The sequence below is a fragment of the Sprattus sprattus genome, assembly GCF_963457725.1.
Source record: "Sprattus sprattus genome assembly, chromosome: 4".
NCBI lineage: Eukaryota > Metazoa > Chordata > Actinopteri > Clupeiformes > Clupeidae > Sprattus > Sprattus sprattus.
In genome coordinates this window covers 32,056,650-32,070,512 of record NC_137923.1, presented here as the reverse complement: position 1 = coordinate 32,070,512, position 13,863 = coordinate 32,056,650, and the positions used below count along the sequence as shown (strand labels likewise).

The window sequence follows — 13,863 nt, the reverse complement described above, 5'->3', positions numbered from 1 at the left end:
TTAGTGTCTGGCTACACTACATCCTTTAAACATGTACCCAAACATTCCTATGCATACTCAAAACACAAAAACATCCATAGATAGGTGTTTAAACTTTGCAGAGAACTGATGGCAAGGTTAATAAATTACAAGCGACACCCTCGATGAAATTATTTGCTATATCGTTCCAGCCATCCAATCATCTCTATACAACCTGGGAGTCACGGGACGTGTACGTAAGAGCTTTAATGATTTCATTGGTCTCTTGAATATGTCTTGCCCTATGGTTGGACAGTTGGACAATCCTTCAAAAAAGGCTAAAGCCTATTGGTCTTCTCTTCGTTTCCGTTTCTCCCTTCACCTCTAGCGCTGGTCTCGTCGAGAAGAGAATTTACCATTGGCCATTTTTCTAACATACTTTTAAAAATAGTAGGTTTATAGTAACGTTAAGGTAGATATGGAGGACTTCGATATGCTTAGCGCACCACAGTCGAATGCCGGTAATGGTGTTGGATCTGAAGAGGATCCAGCCGCCGCTTTCTTGGCCCAGCAAGAAAGTGAGATCGCGGGGATTGAGAATGATGAAGGATTCAGCATCCTGGACAGCGGAGAAGTCCCTTCTTCTCTCAGCAATAATCTGACAGGAGATCAGGATGATGCTGGTGTGTGGTTTTACTACTTTAGTTTTGGTTTGTTTGTAACCAGCTACAACATTGAAAAACGTTACTTAAATGTGTATTTATCCTCTCTGTTGATATTTCAAAATATTGCCATATAGATCCTTTACTTGACGTTAGTTACGTGATATACTTTCATTCACTTAGCTTTAATTCCTTAATCAACACGAAAAAGGTTAGCCAGGGAGCTCGCCAGTTAACGTTAGACGGCCAATAATATTGCTGTACTGTGGCACTTGAGCCCTCTAGCTAACGTTAGCTTCTTGGCCAATCAGCTAGGATTTGGATCAATAGCATAGTGCTGAATGAAAGGACAACATTAACGTTAGCTACCATCAAAAGGAAAATGGCTATCTAACGTTAGCACCGTCAGGCATTATCGATAGATTAAATTACGTGAATGTTAATATTTTATGTTTTAGTAAGATAATGAGGTAAATTAGCTTTAGTGGTTTGAGAAGAGTTGAACGTTAACGTTACTTCATTTGCGTTAGCCATCGAAAGCCAGTTAGCTAAGTAAACGTTGGATAATATAAACTGGCTGGAAGGGATAAAGGCCACTGTCAACTTGGTTTTCTATCAGCCGATTTCAACGACTGTCTCACTCAGGATCTAGCTGTTTAGCTAGTTATATAGACGACTAAGTCTGTTTGATGAAACTCTGGACATATTCTATCCAAATGGTTGGTAGCTCGCTAACTTTCCATTCTAGCCAGTCGTCTCTGTGTCTGACCTGTCAAGTCGGTTTATAGCTACTCCAAACTCAACCCCAATGCGCCGCTATGTTGCACCACGACCTTTGTACCAGATGAAACATCAGCGTTTCCTATTTCCTCAACGTTGGCTGACACAGCTCTATGTTTTCCTGTAACTATCTGAGGCTGTATCCATGAATACATTCCAGCGAAGATCTCTCTTTGTAGCTTGTACCGTAAAATGTAGAGTATCGTGGTGGACGTGAATGCGACCGATATGTGTATTCGTGATATAGCGAGGATGCGCACGTATGTTTTGGTCTGGAAGGGGCTTGACATGTAATTCATCACCCCCTCTGTCGAGATTTATAAATGATAAGTACATCTGTCTCGTTATGGTACGTCAAGATTAATTTCGTCACTTTCATTGTTTCTCGTTCGGTGTCGGCGAATGACCTTCTGTTGTCATTTACCACAGTGCAGCATCCCTTCCGTCCGCCTAGGCGCCTCCGTTTCTTGTCCCTCGCTGACTTCAGTGCTATTCAGGCTGGAATTTTTAAATAATTGATGAAGTGGATGCTATTACAAAGTCTGCATGTATACAGGACTATTCGCGGTAAAGTCATTGTGAGACACAGTAGTTTCCAATATAATAGATGTATTAGCATATTTATAATGCATAACGTATTTCCTCTGCGACATTCAGAGAAACATAACAATTATTCTACATTTTAGTGGTATCAAGTATAACTGTGTATTTTTACAGTTCACATCAGTTTCGTAATGAGTGAGGTTTCTTTTCATTTGTGTATTTGGGGTCAATGGTTCTTAAAAAAATGCAGAAGTGCCTTACAGTAGGATGGGTTTTAGAATGGCCCTTCACATGAGGATGGTGATGTTCAGGACTGAAAGAGAAGGGCAGCGCTTCACAGTAGCCAGTTGCCTCTCTGTGAACTCACTGTTTAATTCCAAAATACTAAAACCACCAAACTGAAAATTCGTATTTAAATACCTTTTATGTGTAGACATCTCGTTGAAACAATTGAATTAGTTTGAATGTGTCAGAAAGCCAAAACATAGCCCATCTCAAAAAACACACAATGGCTAATGTCAAAGTTGAGCTGACAATTCAACAACGTTTGGAGAACGTTTGGAAAACAGTATTGAGTATTAAGGTGCTCCGCTAAACTGTCACTAAATGGTGAACATTCCGGGACAAACAGAAAAATAGGAGTGGAGCGTTTGTAAAGTTGTGGGCATGTTTTGTAAGTCAGCCTTATTTGTGTTGTGTCTTGCTGCAGTTCAATACAGAAATATGAATGTGTTGTCTTGAGGAATTGCACCCCTGTGAAGTCATGTGAGCAAGCCTTATACAGCAGCAGTTAGCACATACGCTGCACAAATGTGTGCCACACCCCTTGGTAGAACTGGGTGTATTGTGAAATCAACTCAAGTGGCAACTAACATTGAGCGGTGTAGAGATGTTTTACACTATACACATTGTCCTCAGAGTAATTACCTCTTCACCTCTATTTCAGGTGGGGCCGTGAATGGAGACATACATGAGGTGAGGTGAACATACATGCAAACATCACTTTGAAATTTTATGGAGTTACATTTGAAAAAAGTCCAAACTCAAATATTGACACGTTTAATTTTACCTAATCTAATTCAACCAATATTTGTGAAGAAGCACAAATTAACTTTGGACTCTAAATATGTGTATGAATCTCTTCCAGGAGAGTAATGGTCCGTCCGATGCGTACGCTGCCATTTCCAGTGTTGACCGCTTGCAGGCTGAGCCGGAGAGTCTACGCAAGTGGAGGGAGGAGCAGAGTGAACGTCTAGAGGTTTTGGGTGAGCGTGATGAATCCAACCACATTTGTCATGTGCCTACTTTTAAAGAGTCTGAAACCAGTCATTGTGGGGCCACTTTAACCATTGTAGAATTCCAAACTAAAATATTCCTCTATTGTATAGTCTTCAGAACATGGTGAGAGGTTTTAACAGTTAGGCACTTGGTTATGCAGTGTGATCTAATGCTATTGCCAAAATAGTTTATGGACCACCCGTTAGCCTCCAGTTAGGAACTGTTCTTTATTTTGTGATACAGCTGTGTATTGTGTAACTGAGTCTTCGTGGTCTCTGTGATCACACTGTTGAATGATGTACCGCAGATGATTCATAGCCACAATGTACATTGCAATACATTGTGATTTGTGATTACATTTCTTCAAGTGCATTAAGCTCTGCAATCAACTACAGTCGTGGCCAAAAGTTTTGAGAATGACACAAATATGCATTTTCACAAAGTTTGCTGCTTCAGTGTCTTTAGATATTTTTGTCAGATGTTACTATGGAAGGCTGAAGTATAATTAAATATATTTAATAAGTGTCCCTGGCTTTTTTTTGGCAATTTCATGAAGTTAATGCAAAAAGTCAGTATGTGCAGTTTTGACCCTTTTTTTTCAAGACCTCTGCAATCCGCCCTGGCATGCTGTCAAATAACTCCGGGCCACATCCTGACTGATGGCGGCCCATTCTTGCATAATCAATGCTTGGAGTTTGTCAGAAATAGTTTTTTTTTGTTTGTCCACCCGTCTCTTGAGGATTGACCACAAGTTCTCAATGGGATAAAGGTCTGGGGAGTTTCCTGGCCAATGGACCCAAAATATCAATGTTTTGTTCCCCGAGCCACTTAATTATCACTTTCGCCTTATGGCAAGGTGCTCCATCATGCTGGGAAAGGCATTGTTCATCACCAAACTGTTCCTGGATGGTTGGGAGAAGTGGCATAATATGGATATCACCAGAAATGTTAAAACTTCATCTTGACATCAACGTACAACTCCAAAAGCAACACTTTCACTAAAGATATCTAGAATAGTAGGCTGATGGCAGTAAATATCGAGGTCAATCCAACATAGGCTAGCCCTTATGTTATACACTGACAAGTACTACAATATCAATACCATAGAGAAAGTGTCATGCCATGAGAGGGACTTAATGAGTAACGCCTGGGATTCCCTGGTCTTTTATGAAGTACAGTATATCTATATCAGAACAGATATACATTTACAGAGAAACATCTTGGGTATTAGGAAATCGTAACAGGACGTGATATTACACCAATTTGTTGTAAAATAAGTTCATTTTTGTGAATGCCATCAACAATATTACCTGAAGTGTATGATAATTCCCGATAGCATTTTCCTTCAATGAATGGTAGTATCACTCACTTAATGTGTGAGCTCAATCCCTTTACATTCTGTCGTTGAGACGCCGTTAGGGTTAGCATACACCCTGATTTCTGAACTTTAAAAACGTGACTCTCTTTCCTCCTCTTTTCTTTCTTTCCTTCCTCCTCCTTTCTTCTCTTCTCCAGATGCCAACTCTCGTACACAGGAGACTGAATGGAAGGAGAAGGCCAAGGTGGAGCTAGAGGACTGGCACACACGGCAGGAGGAGCAACTGGAAAAGACCAAAGTCAACAACAGGTAACCTGTCGCCCCCTTTCCCACCAGAGAGCCTCACTGTGTGGCTGCAAGTAGCATACTCCCTCACCCGTTCAGACACTTGAATCCCAGTGGATATCATTTATCAGGCTTTGACCACAGCTGATGCAGAAGATTTCTAATGGAGTTGAGCACACTCCAGAACTCCATCAATTTAGATGTCAAATGTCATAATTCACTGATATGGGTTACAACCATATTTTCTTTAGTTATTGGTTCCTTAGATTTAGACAGACTATGAAAACAGGGATTGGCCTTTCACCCGTCCAGTTCTCAGCCTAGACTAGAGACAAGATATCACATGACAATATAATAATATATACAATATAATATAATCTGAAGTTATGACATTCTTGGGAGTCCTGTTCCTGTTTTCCTACATTCTTTGTTCTTTGTTCTTATCAACCCTACCTACATTGTGAAGTTACTGGATTAGGCTTGTTTTTTTTACCATACCAAAAAAGAGCTGACGTTATGAAGCATTTGATATTACAGTAATAAATACATGTTTTCGTATTGATCTGTTAGATAGACTTAATTTCACCAAAGGACCATAGTATAAAAGAAATTAAGCAGTTTCAGGTCATATATGCCATATTGTCAGTAATCTTTATCTGCTTACCATTTTCAGTGAGTCACCTCTGGCTTTCGTAAAAGGGAGTAGTTCATAGCCATGCGAATGAGACTTGTACAGAAGAACTGCTTGTGCAAACTTCGCTTGGACAGTGAAATTCATGAAAACTATGTTCTACCTTCAGGCCTATCTTAGAATATGTGTTGTGGAGAATAACAAATATGATGTAATTTTCTTTAAATAATGGGTTCATAAATATACAGCCGCGGAAAAAATTAAGAGACCACTTCAAAATTATCAGTTTCTCTGGTTTTACTATTTATTGGTATGTGTTAAAGTAAAATGTACATTTTTGTTTTATTCTATAACCTACTGGCAACATTCCTACCTAATTTCAAATAAAAATATTGTCATTTAGATCATTTGTTTGCAGAAAAATGACAATTGGTCAAAATAGCAAAAAAGATGCAGTGTCTTCAGATCTCGAATAATGCAAAGAAAACAAGCTCATTCATTTTTAAACTACACAATACTAATGCTTTAACTTAGGAAGAGTTCAGAAATCAATATTTGGTGGAATAACCTTGATTTAAAATCACAACTTTCATGTGTCTTGGCATGCTCTCCACCAGTCTTTCACATTGCAGTTGGGTGACTTTATGCTACTCCTGGCGCAAGAATTCAAGCAGCTCGGCTTCTTTTCATGGCTTGTGACCATCCATCTTCCTCTTGATCACATTTCAGAGGTTTTTTTATGGGATTCAGGTCTCGAAATTGGGCTGGCCATGACAGGGTCCTGATCTGGTGATACTCCATCCACACCTTTACTAGCCTGGCTGTGTGGCATGGAGCATTGCCCTGCTGGAAAAAACACTTCTCAGAGTTGGGGAACATTGTCAGAGCAAAAGGAAGCAAGTTTTTCTTCCGGGACAACGTTGTACTTTGCCTGGCTGAGGTTTGTAAAAGACCATAAGGATTGAACCAAAGCGGACTGGAGGGTCTCCTAGTTCGTCTTCTCTGATGAGTCCAATTTCACAGTAGGTGCAAGACTCTGTGGCTTGTAGGCCTCTCCAGGTCTCCGTCTAACCATCAGACGACCATGTGTTGGGCAAAGCTGAAAATTGGACTCATCAGAGAAGACGAACTAGGAGACCCTCCAGTCCGCTTTGGTTCAATCCTTATGGTCTTTTACAAACCTCAGCCAGGCAAAGTACAACGTTGTCCCGGAAGAAAAACTTGCTTCCTTTTGCTCTGACAATGTTCCCCAACTCTGAGAAGTGTTTTTCCAGCAGGGCAATGCTCCATACCACACAGCCAGGCCAGTAAAGGTGTGGATGGAGTATCACCAGATCAGGGCCCTGTCATGGCCAGCCCAATTTCGAGACCTGAATCCCATAAAAAAACCTCTGAAATGTGATCAAGAGGAAGATGGATGGTCACAAGCCATGAAAAGAAGCCGAGCTGCTTGAATTCTTGCGCCAGGAGTAGCATAAAGTCACCCAACGGCAATGTGAAAGACTGATGGAGAGCATGCCAAGACACATGAAAGTTGTGATTTTAAATCAAGGTTATTCCACCAAATATTGATTTGTGAACTCTTCCTAAGTTAAAGCATTAGTATTGTGTAGTTTAAAAATGAATATGAGCTTGTTTTCTTTGCATTATTCGAGATCTGAAGACACTGCATCTTTTTTGCTATTTTGACCAATTGTCATTTTTCTGCAAATAAATTATCTAAATGACAATATTTTTATTTGAAATTTGGTAGGAATGTTGCCAGTAGGTTATAGAATAAAACAAAAATGTACATTTTACTTTAACACATACCAATAAATAGTAAAACCAGAGAAACTGATCATTTTGAAGTGGTCTCTTAATTTTTTCCGCGGCTGTATATCCCTGAATTGCAGATGCAAGCTATAAGTTTCCCCTCTCTTCCATAATCATGCGTCTGTCATGATTCATGAATAAGACACCCGTCAAACCTGAGAGGTCCTGACAGTCGTGGCTACTATTAGGCTTTGGTCCTCTAGTCTAACATGTCCTTCCAGCATGAATATGGCAAATGGCTCTCGTCTTGTTTGTGTGTGTTTGTGCACAACACGCACAAACGCTTTGTGAATGTTGACGTGATAACACTGTGGGTCTATGTGCTCAGTGTTGGTGTGTTGTCTTGTGTGACATGCCAGTGTGTAAATGTTGTGTGTGTGCTTGTCCAGATTGATCTGTGTGAGTGTGAGTTTGCAAGAGTGTTTCTTCTCCTTTTTACCGCTCTCTCTCTTTTCTCCCGCTTTGCTGCTGTCCTCTGGAACTCCAGGGTGTTGGATGAAGATTTCTACAAACAGCCCTTCTCTGAGCTCATTGGTTATGTGTATGTTGCTAAACTAACATCCTTTCTTTTCACATACATCTCACATTAACACGCTTTATTCCACCTCCCCCCCCCTCCTTTTCTGTTTCTGTTTTTTTACATATAGTTTATTATCTTCCAAACCCCATAGTTTCTGTCTCCACCCAACACCTAATTGTTGACATTGCTTGTAAACATAGAGAAAGTTTCTTTTCGATTGAAATGTAAAGAAATGCACATTTTTGTTTCATTTAATTTTTTTATCTCCCCGACAGTCCAGTTGCCCTTTTTCTATTGAAGAGGTTCAAATGAGTCTGAATGAACCTTTTATCAAGACAACAGTTTTCCCGTTCATGTGATTAGTGCATGACCAGTCAGGGGGAAAAAACTGTTCTTTCAAATAAAACAAGAACGTTTCTCATGCTAGTTTTTATATTAGTTGTGCGCTATAAACTCTTACATCCATTCATCATTTCATTTCATAATATCAATGCCATGTGGTTATTTGGAGTCATTTTACTTGTGTGCTATAAACCATTTGTCAATAGATGTTTGTTTTAACAAAGATGAAAGATAGTCATTAGCCTTCAGTAGTGATTGTTACATATCAAGCAGTTGTTTTGATGAAACAGTATGATGAAACATCATGTTACTCGCAAAAACAGTGTTTTTATAGCCCAGGTAATTAGCTGGTAGACATAGATTAGTTATTTAGTTCCAAGCAACTGTGTTTCCAGCTTTGTCCAAATGATGCAAACTGTTTTAACTGCTATTCATGTGTTGGCTACCATAGATCTAGTGACACTGTGCTACGCTGTCTTTTTAATTTGCTTAGTCACAATCGATTAGATGGGGGGGGAAAACCTGGCACTCTCTGCAACAGAACATGCAATGTGTCAAAGATTACCCATTACTACGACCTGTCATTAAACTGCAAGACTGTTAGCAGAGTTCTTTGCACCGTTGAAACTGTGGTGGCCATGGATAGGTCAGCTGTCTCAGATTCTTTGTAGACAGATGGCGGTCTTTCTCTCAGAGAGTGGCAGTGTTTTTTCCCCATTCTTTCTCTAAGCTCTTTTGCTGTTTGCTACGACAGTGGATTGTAGGACACCTAGTTGCTTCTAACATAAAATATAGGCTGTAGACCATGTTTGAAAAGCTACTGTTTATCGTAGAAGGAGAAAAGATGTTGGCTTCTTAGCGTTGCAGCCCTCATATCTGCCTTGGTAAGCCTACGAGTGAAGTTGAGTCTTCTGAAGCCAGTCTTTATGGCCAAACAGGACATAATACTTAACCTTTTAGTTACAGATAGACTTCGATAGAATCGGCACTCATCATGAAGGCTGCAAGCTAAGCTCACACTTAGTAAAAACATATCAAAGTTAACTTGGTTTCAAAAACAAAGGGAAAAGAAAATGCATGCTGGCTTTGGTCATCTGCATAAAACTCATTTATTTTCATTTCTATATATCTGACTTCTGATCTGTTTCTCCTTTTTCTTTCTCTTCGCACCTTTAAGCACACACATTAACCATCCTTGCTACCGCCTAGACCAGTTAAGTAAAAATACAACAAAAACTAACAAAACAGAGAAAATACTTTCAGGAAAAAGTAGTATGCCAAAAATACACACGATCTGAAATGCTATATTTCCTCCTATATATTTTTAAATTTTATATATATATATGTATGTATATACATATATTTATATATATATATACGTATTTCTAATCCACTGCCAAATCAGAAAATGAATGTCCCTCTGTGGTGATGTGTTGGTCCACCAGTCCTGTGCTTTCTTTGTAGTTCGTTGTGACGGTGATCTTCATTGGCTTCTCATTCCCATTTTGCTGTGTGTATTGTGTACTAGTGTAGAGGGGTCTCCTCCCCCCCACAAACTGGAGTCCATGGCAGTGGAAAGGTGTATTATCCTGGTTGGGTGGGTTTGGTTTGCCATGCCAGTGCCCAGGTTTGGCTTGCACAAGGCCATAAGCTCTTGCCTGACCTTTTAAGGACAAGGTCCCCCCTTGTTTTTCTTTTTCCTTTTGGAGCTACTTCAGCACCCTTATTAGAGATGGTTCTACTTGTTCAAAGATATATATATATATATATATAACTTAAAATATAACTATTTCTGTGTTTGCAAAGTAACAAAAGGCTCTTGCTATTGTCAAATGCCCTGCTTCTCTGCATGGCAGATCTGGCTTCTGTAAGTTGCTTGATTTAATCTTTTCTTACAAAAATGCTATGTAGTAGGGTATTTCCTAGGACACATGTAAATGATAGAACATTTACAGTCCATCTCAGCTCTCTGAGGTCAAAAGAATATTCTAAGGGGAAGGGAAAAGCATTACATTTAGCTTTTGTTTCTTGTGTGGCACAAGTCTTTAGCCAGCTCGGTCCTTTTGACAATTACCTCTCCGATATTTGGAGAAAACCTGAGCTAAAAGACGTTCCGACCCTGATTGAAGTGGGGCATGCTTTATATTCAAATTTAATTCAAGTTAAAATATCATCTGCTTTTTGATGTGGTCACCTTGAGAATGTATTTTTTTTCTATGGCCGTCCTGGATTCTTGGTATGATGGCCTCTGACAACCACCACCCAAGCACCATACACACCCTCATACCCCTCCTGCAGCTACAGACCTCATTCACTGTTTCTCAAGAATCGATTTCACATTGACGTTCTGAGCAACAGAAACTACTTGGCGTAATCAGAGTCAAATTAGTTCTCTCAGTCCGGATTGTTATTTCTACTTTTCCAGCCCATCTAACATTGGAGAGTAGAAGTCAGCATACTGCCCAATAAGATGGGAGGTCAGAAATTGGATCTGTGTGCAAAATTCTGGGCCCTCAAAGGCTCTGGAGGCTGTAAAATTAGGGGTGTGCCCGGGTGATGGTCTGAGGCCTGAGGCATTGTACGTCACTCACTCCTCTCTCTTTCATCAGGGCGGCGGAAGAGGCCATGGTATCTGACCTCGATGAGAACAACCCAGGAACAGAGTGGGAGCGTGTGGCACGCCTCTGTGACTTCAACCCCAAGTCAAGCAAGCAGGCCAAAGATGTATCCCGCATGCGCTCCGTTCTCATCTCTCTGAAGCAGTCACCCCTGGTCCGCTAGGCCTACTGCTATAGCAGGGGAGAGAGAGAGAAAGAGAGAGAGAGAGAGAGAGAGGTTGGGGGGGATGGAAAGGGGGGGAGGGGGTAAAGAAGGAGAAAGCAAACGCTACTGATCCTTAACTACAGCAGGCACGAGGACAACACTACCATTCCGCGGTTCACCATTTCAAACCTCCTTGTGGCTGTGGTGTGTAATGATTTTCAACTCTATTTCAAATCACATTGTTTCAAAGAGGAAAGTGTTGAGAGTTATTTTTTGAACGATTTTGTTTAGTCTTCAAAGGACCAAACGTCATTATCATGTGTGTTTGTTTTTTTGTTTTGTTTTGTTTTTTCTCCTGCATTCCCATAGAACTGGCGTGTTTGCATTGTGACTTAAATCTATGCATTTCCCCATGACCTCCAGGAATTGGTTAATAAACGTGATCTGTGTATGTGTCTGTATACATACAATGTACTATATGTATCCTCTGTGTGTGTATCTTTGTACATAAAGAATACTGGCTCCATGTATACATAAGTATGAAGACAGAAATAGATAATAGTGGTTGTAAAAGCAGAGCTAACCTAACTTGTTGCATCACGTGTCATCCTCTATTTGAATATCATTAAAGGTGTATGGAACCTCAGAACAGTCCTTGTGTACTTGCCATAAATACTTTAAAGGTGCATTAAGGATAAATAGCTATTCGCTAAAGGTATGCTAGCAGCTAAAACTAACGAAATCTCTTGAAATGTGCTGACTTTGACATTATGACAAACTTATTACTCAACGACTGTCCTTACACAGTCAAACATCAATCATGTGCAAGTATTAATTTAGACTGAAAAAAGACTTCTAAATCACATCTGCCATGGAAAGCAACCGTTTTTCTGCTACTTGGCTGCCCACCCTGGTTTGTATGATGGTAAAGGGGGAATGTGTGAAGAAATTCATTGAATGGGAACCTCATGTGGTTGATATCCGATCAATGATCAATTCTATTCAAAAGAGTCTTTGTGTACATTTCCAAACCAGTTGTATTGGACTTTTACAGCATGTCATTTCTTATCTTAATCTCTACGCCAACATCCTGTTCCTCATCTGTAAATATTGCATAAAAGCAAATAAGCCTGAAGGTCCTCCTCTTGACAATTGACGATGTTTTAAACTTTAGACTCATAGTCTTACGTGTATACAGCCGCGGAAAAAATTAAGAGACCACTTCAAAATTATCAGTTTCTCTGGTTTTACTATTTATTGGTATGTGTTAAAGTAAAATGTACATTTTAGTTTTATTCTATAACCTACTGGCAACATTCCTACCAAATTTCAAATAAAAATATTGTCATTTAGATCATTTATTTGCAGAAAAATGACAATTGGTCAAAATAGCAAAAAAGATGCAGTGTCTTCAGATCTCGAATAATGCAAAGAAAACAAGCTCATATTCATTTTTAAACTACACAATACTAATGCTTTAACTTAGGAAGAGTTCAGAAATCAATATTTGGTGGAATAACCTTGATTTAAAATCACAACTTTCATGTGTCTTGGCATGCTCTCCACCAGTCTTTCACATTGCCGTCGGGTGACTTTATGCTACTCCTGGCGCAAGAATTCAAGCAGCTCGGCTTCTTTTCATGGCTTGTGACCATCCATCTTCCTCTTGATCACATTTCAGAGTTTTTTTTATGGGATTCAGGTCTCGAAATTGGGCTGGCCATGACAGGGTCCTGATCTGGTGATACTCCATCCACACCTTTACTGGCCTGGCTGTGTGGCATGGAGCATTGCCCTGCTGGAAAAAACACTTCTCAGAGTTGGGGAACATTGTCAGAGCAAAAGGAAGCAAGTTTTTCTTCCGGGACAACGTTGTACTTTGCCTGGCTGAGGTTTGTAAAAGACCATAAGGATTGAACCAAAGCCGACTGGAGGGTCTCCTAGTTCGTCTTCTCTGATGAGTCCAATTTCACAGTAGGTGCAAGACTCTGTGGCTTGTAGGCCTCTCCAGGTCTCCGTCTAACCATCAGACGACCATGTGTTGGGCAAAGCTGAAAATTGGACTCATCAGAGAAGACGAACTAGGAGACCCTCCAGTCCGCTTTGGTTCAATCCTTATGGTCTTTTACAAACCTCAGCCAGGCAAAGTACAATGTTGTCCCGGAAGAAAAACTTGCTTCCTTTTGCTCTGACAATGTTCCCCAACTCTGAGAAGTGTTTTTTCCAGCAGGGTAATGCTCCATGCCACACAGCCAGGCCAGTAAAGGTGTGGATGGAGTATCACCAGATCAGGACCCTGTCATGGCCAGCCCAATTTCGAGACCTGAATCCCATAAAAAAAACTCTGAAATGTGATCAAGAGGAAGATGGATGGTCACAAGCAATGAAAAGAAGTCGAGCTGCTTGAATTCTTGCGCCAGGAGTAGCATAAAGTCACCCAACGGCAATGTGAAAGACTGGTGGAGAGCATGCCAAGACACATGAAAGTTGTGATTTTAAATCAAGGTTATTCCACCAAATATTGATTTCTGAACTCTTCCTAAGTTAAAGCATTAGTATTGTGTAGTTTAAAAATGAATATGAGCTTGTTTTCTTTGCATTATTCGAGATCTGAAGACACTGCATCTTTTTTGCTATTTTGACCAATTGTCATTTTTCTGCAAATAAATGATCTAAATGACAATATTTTTATTTGAAATTTGGTAGGAATGTTGCCAGTAGGTTATAGAATACAACTAAAATGTACATTTTACTTTAACACATACCAATAAATAGTAAAACCAGAGAAACTGATAATTTTGAAGTGGTCTCTTAATTTTTTCCGCGGCTGTATATGTTAATGTACTAATGTATGCCGAGGCTGTACATTGTAGAATTCATGTTTGAATTATCAGCTTAAACTTCTGTCTGGTATGAGGTAGAACAATTATAAGATCTAAACTGATGGTTCATCCAACTGACATATATA

At 39.9% G+C, this 13,863-nt stretch overlaps 1 protein-coding gene across 1 annotated transcript; it reads left to right on the top strand.

Moving 5' to 3' along the window:
* Positions 1-369: 369 nt before the first annotated feature.
* clta (clathrin, light chain A) lies at positions 370-10,942 on the top strand. The gene is made up of 5 exons (XM_080837742.1): positions 370-641; positions 2,890-2,918; positions 3,091-3,208; positions 4,737-4,848; positions 10,742-10,942. Exons 1-5 carry the CDS (start codon positions 437-439, stop codon positions 10,911-10,913), a joined length of 636 nt encoding a protein of 211 aa, XP_080693868.1. The 5' UTR covers positions 370-436; the 3' UTR covers positions 10,914-10,942.
* The last annotated feature ends 2,921 nt before the right edge of the window (positions 10,943-13,863 follow it).

What these genes read in the sequence shown, in the direction of transcription:
- clta (XM_080837742.1), top strand. Translation starts at nt 437, where the DNA reads ATGGAGGACTTCGATATGCTTAGCGCACCACAGTCGAATGCCGGTAAT. An exon ending in TGAATGGAGACATACATGAG is followed by an intron (nt 2,919 to 3,090) that starts GTGAGGTGAACA and finishes AATCTCTTCCAG; the next exon opens with GAGAGTAATGGTCCGTCCGA. An exon ending in TGAACGTCTAGAGGTTTTGG is followed by an intron (nt 3,209 to 4,736) that starts GTGAGCGTGATG and finishes TCTCTTCTCCAG; the next exon opens with ATGCCAACTCTCGTACACAG.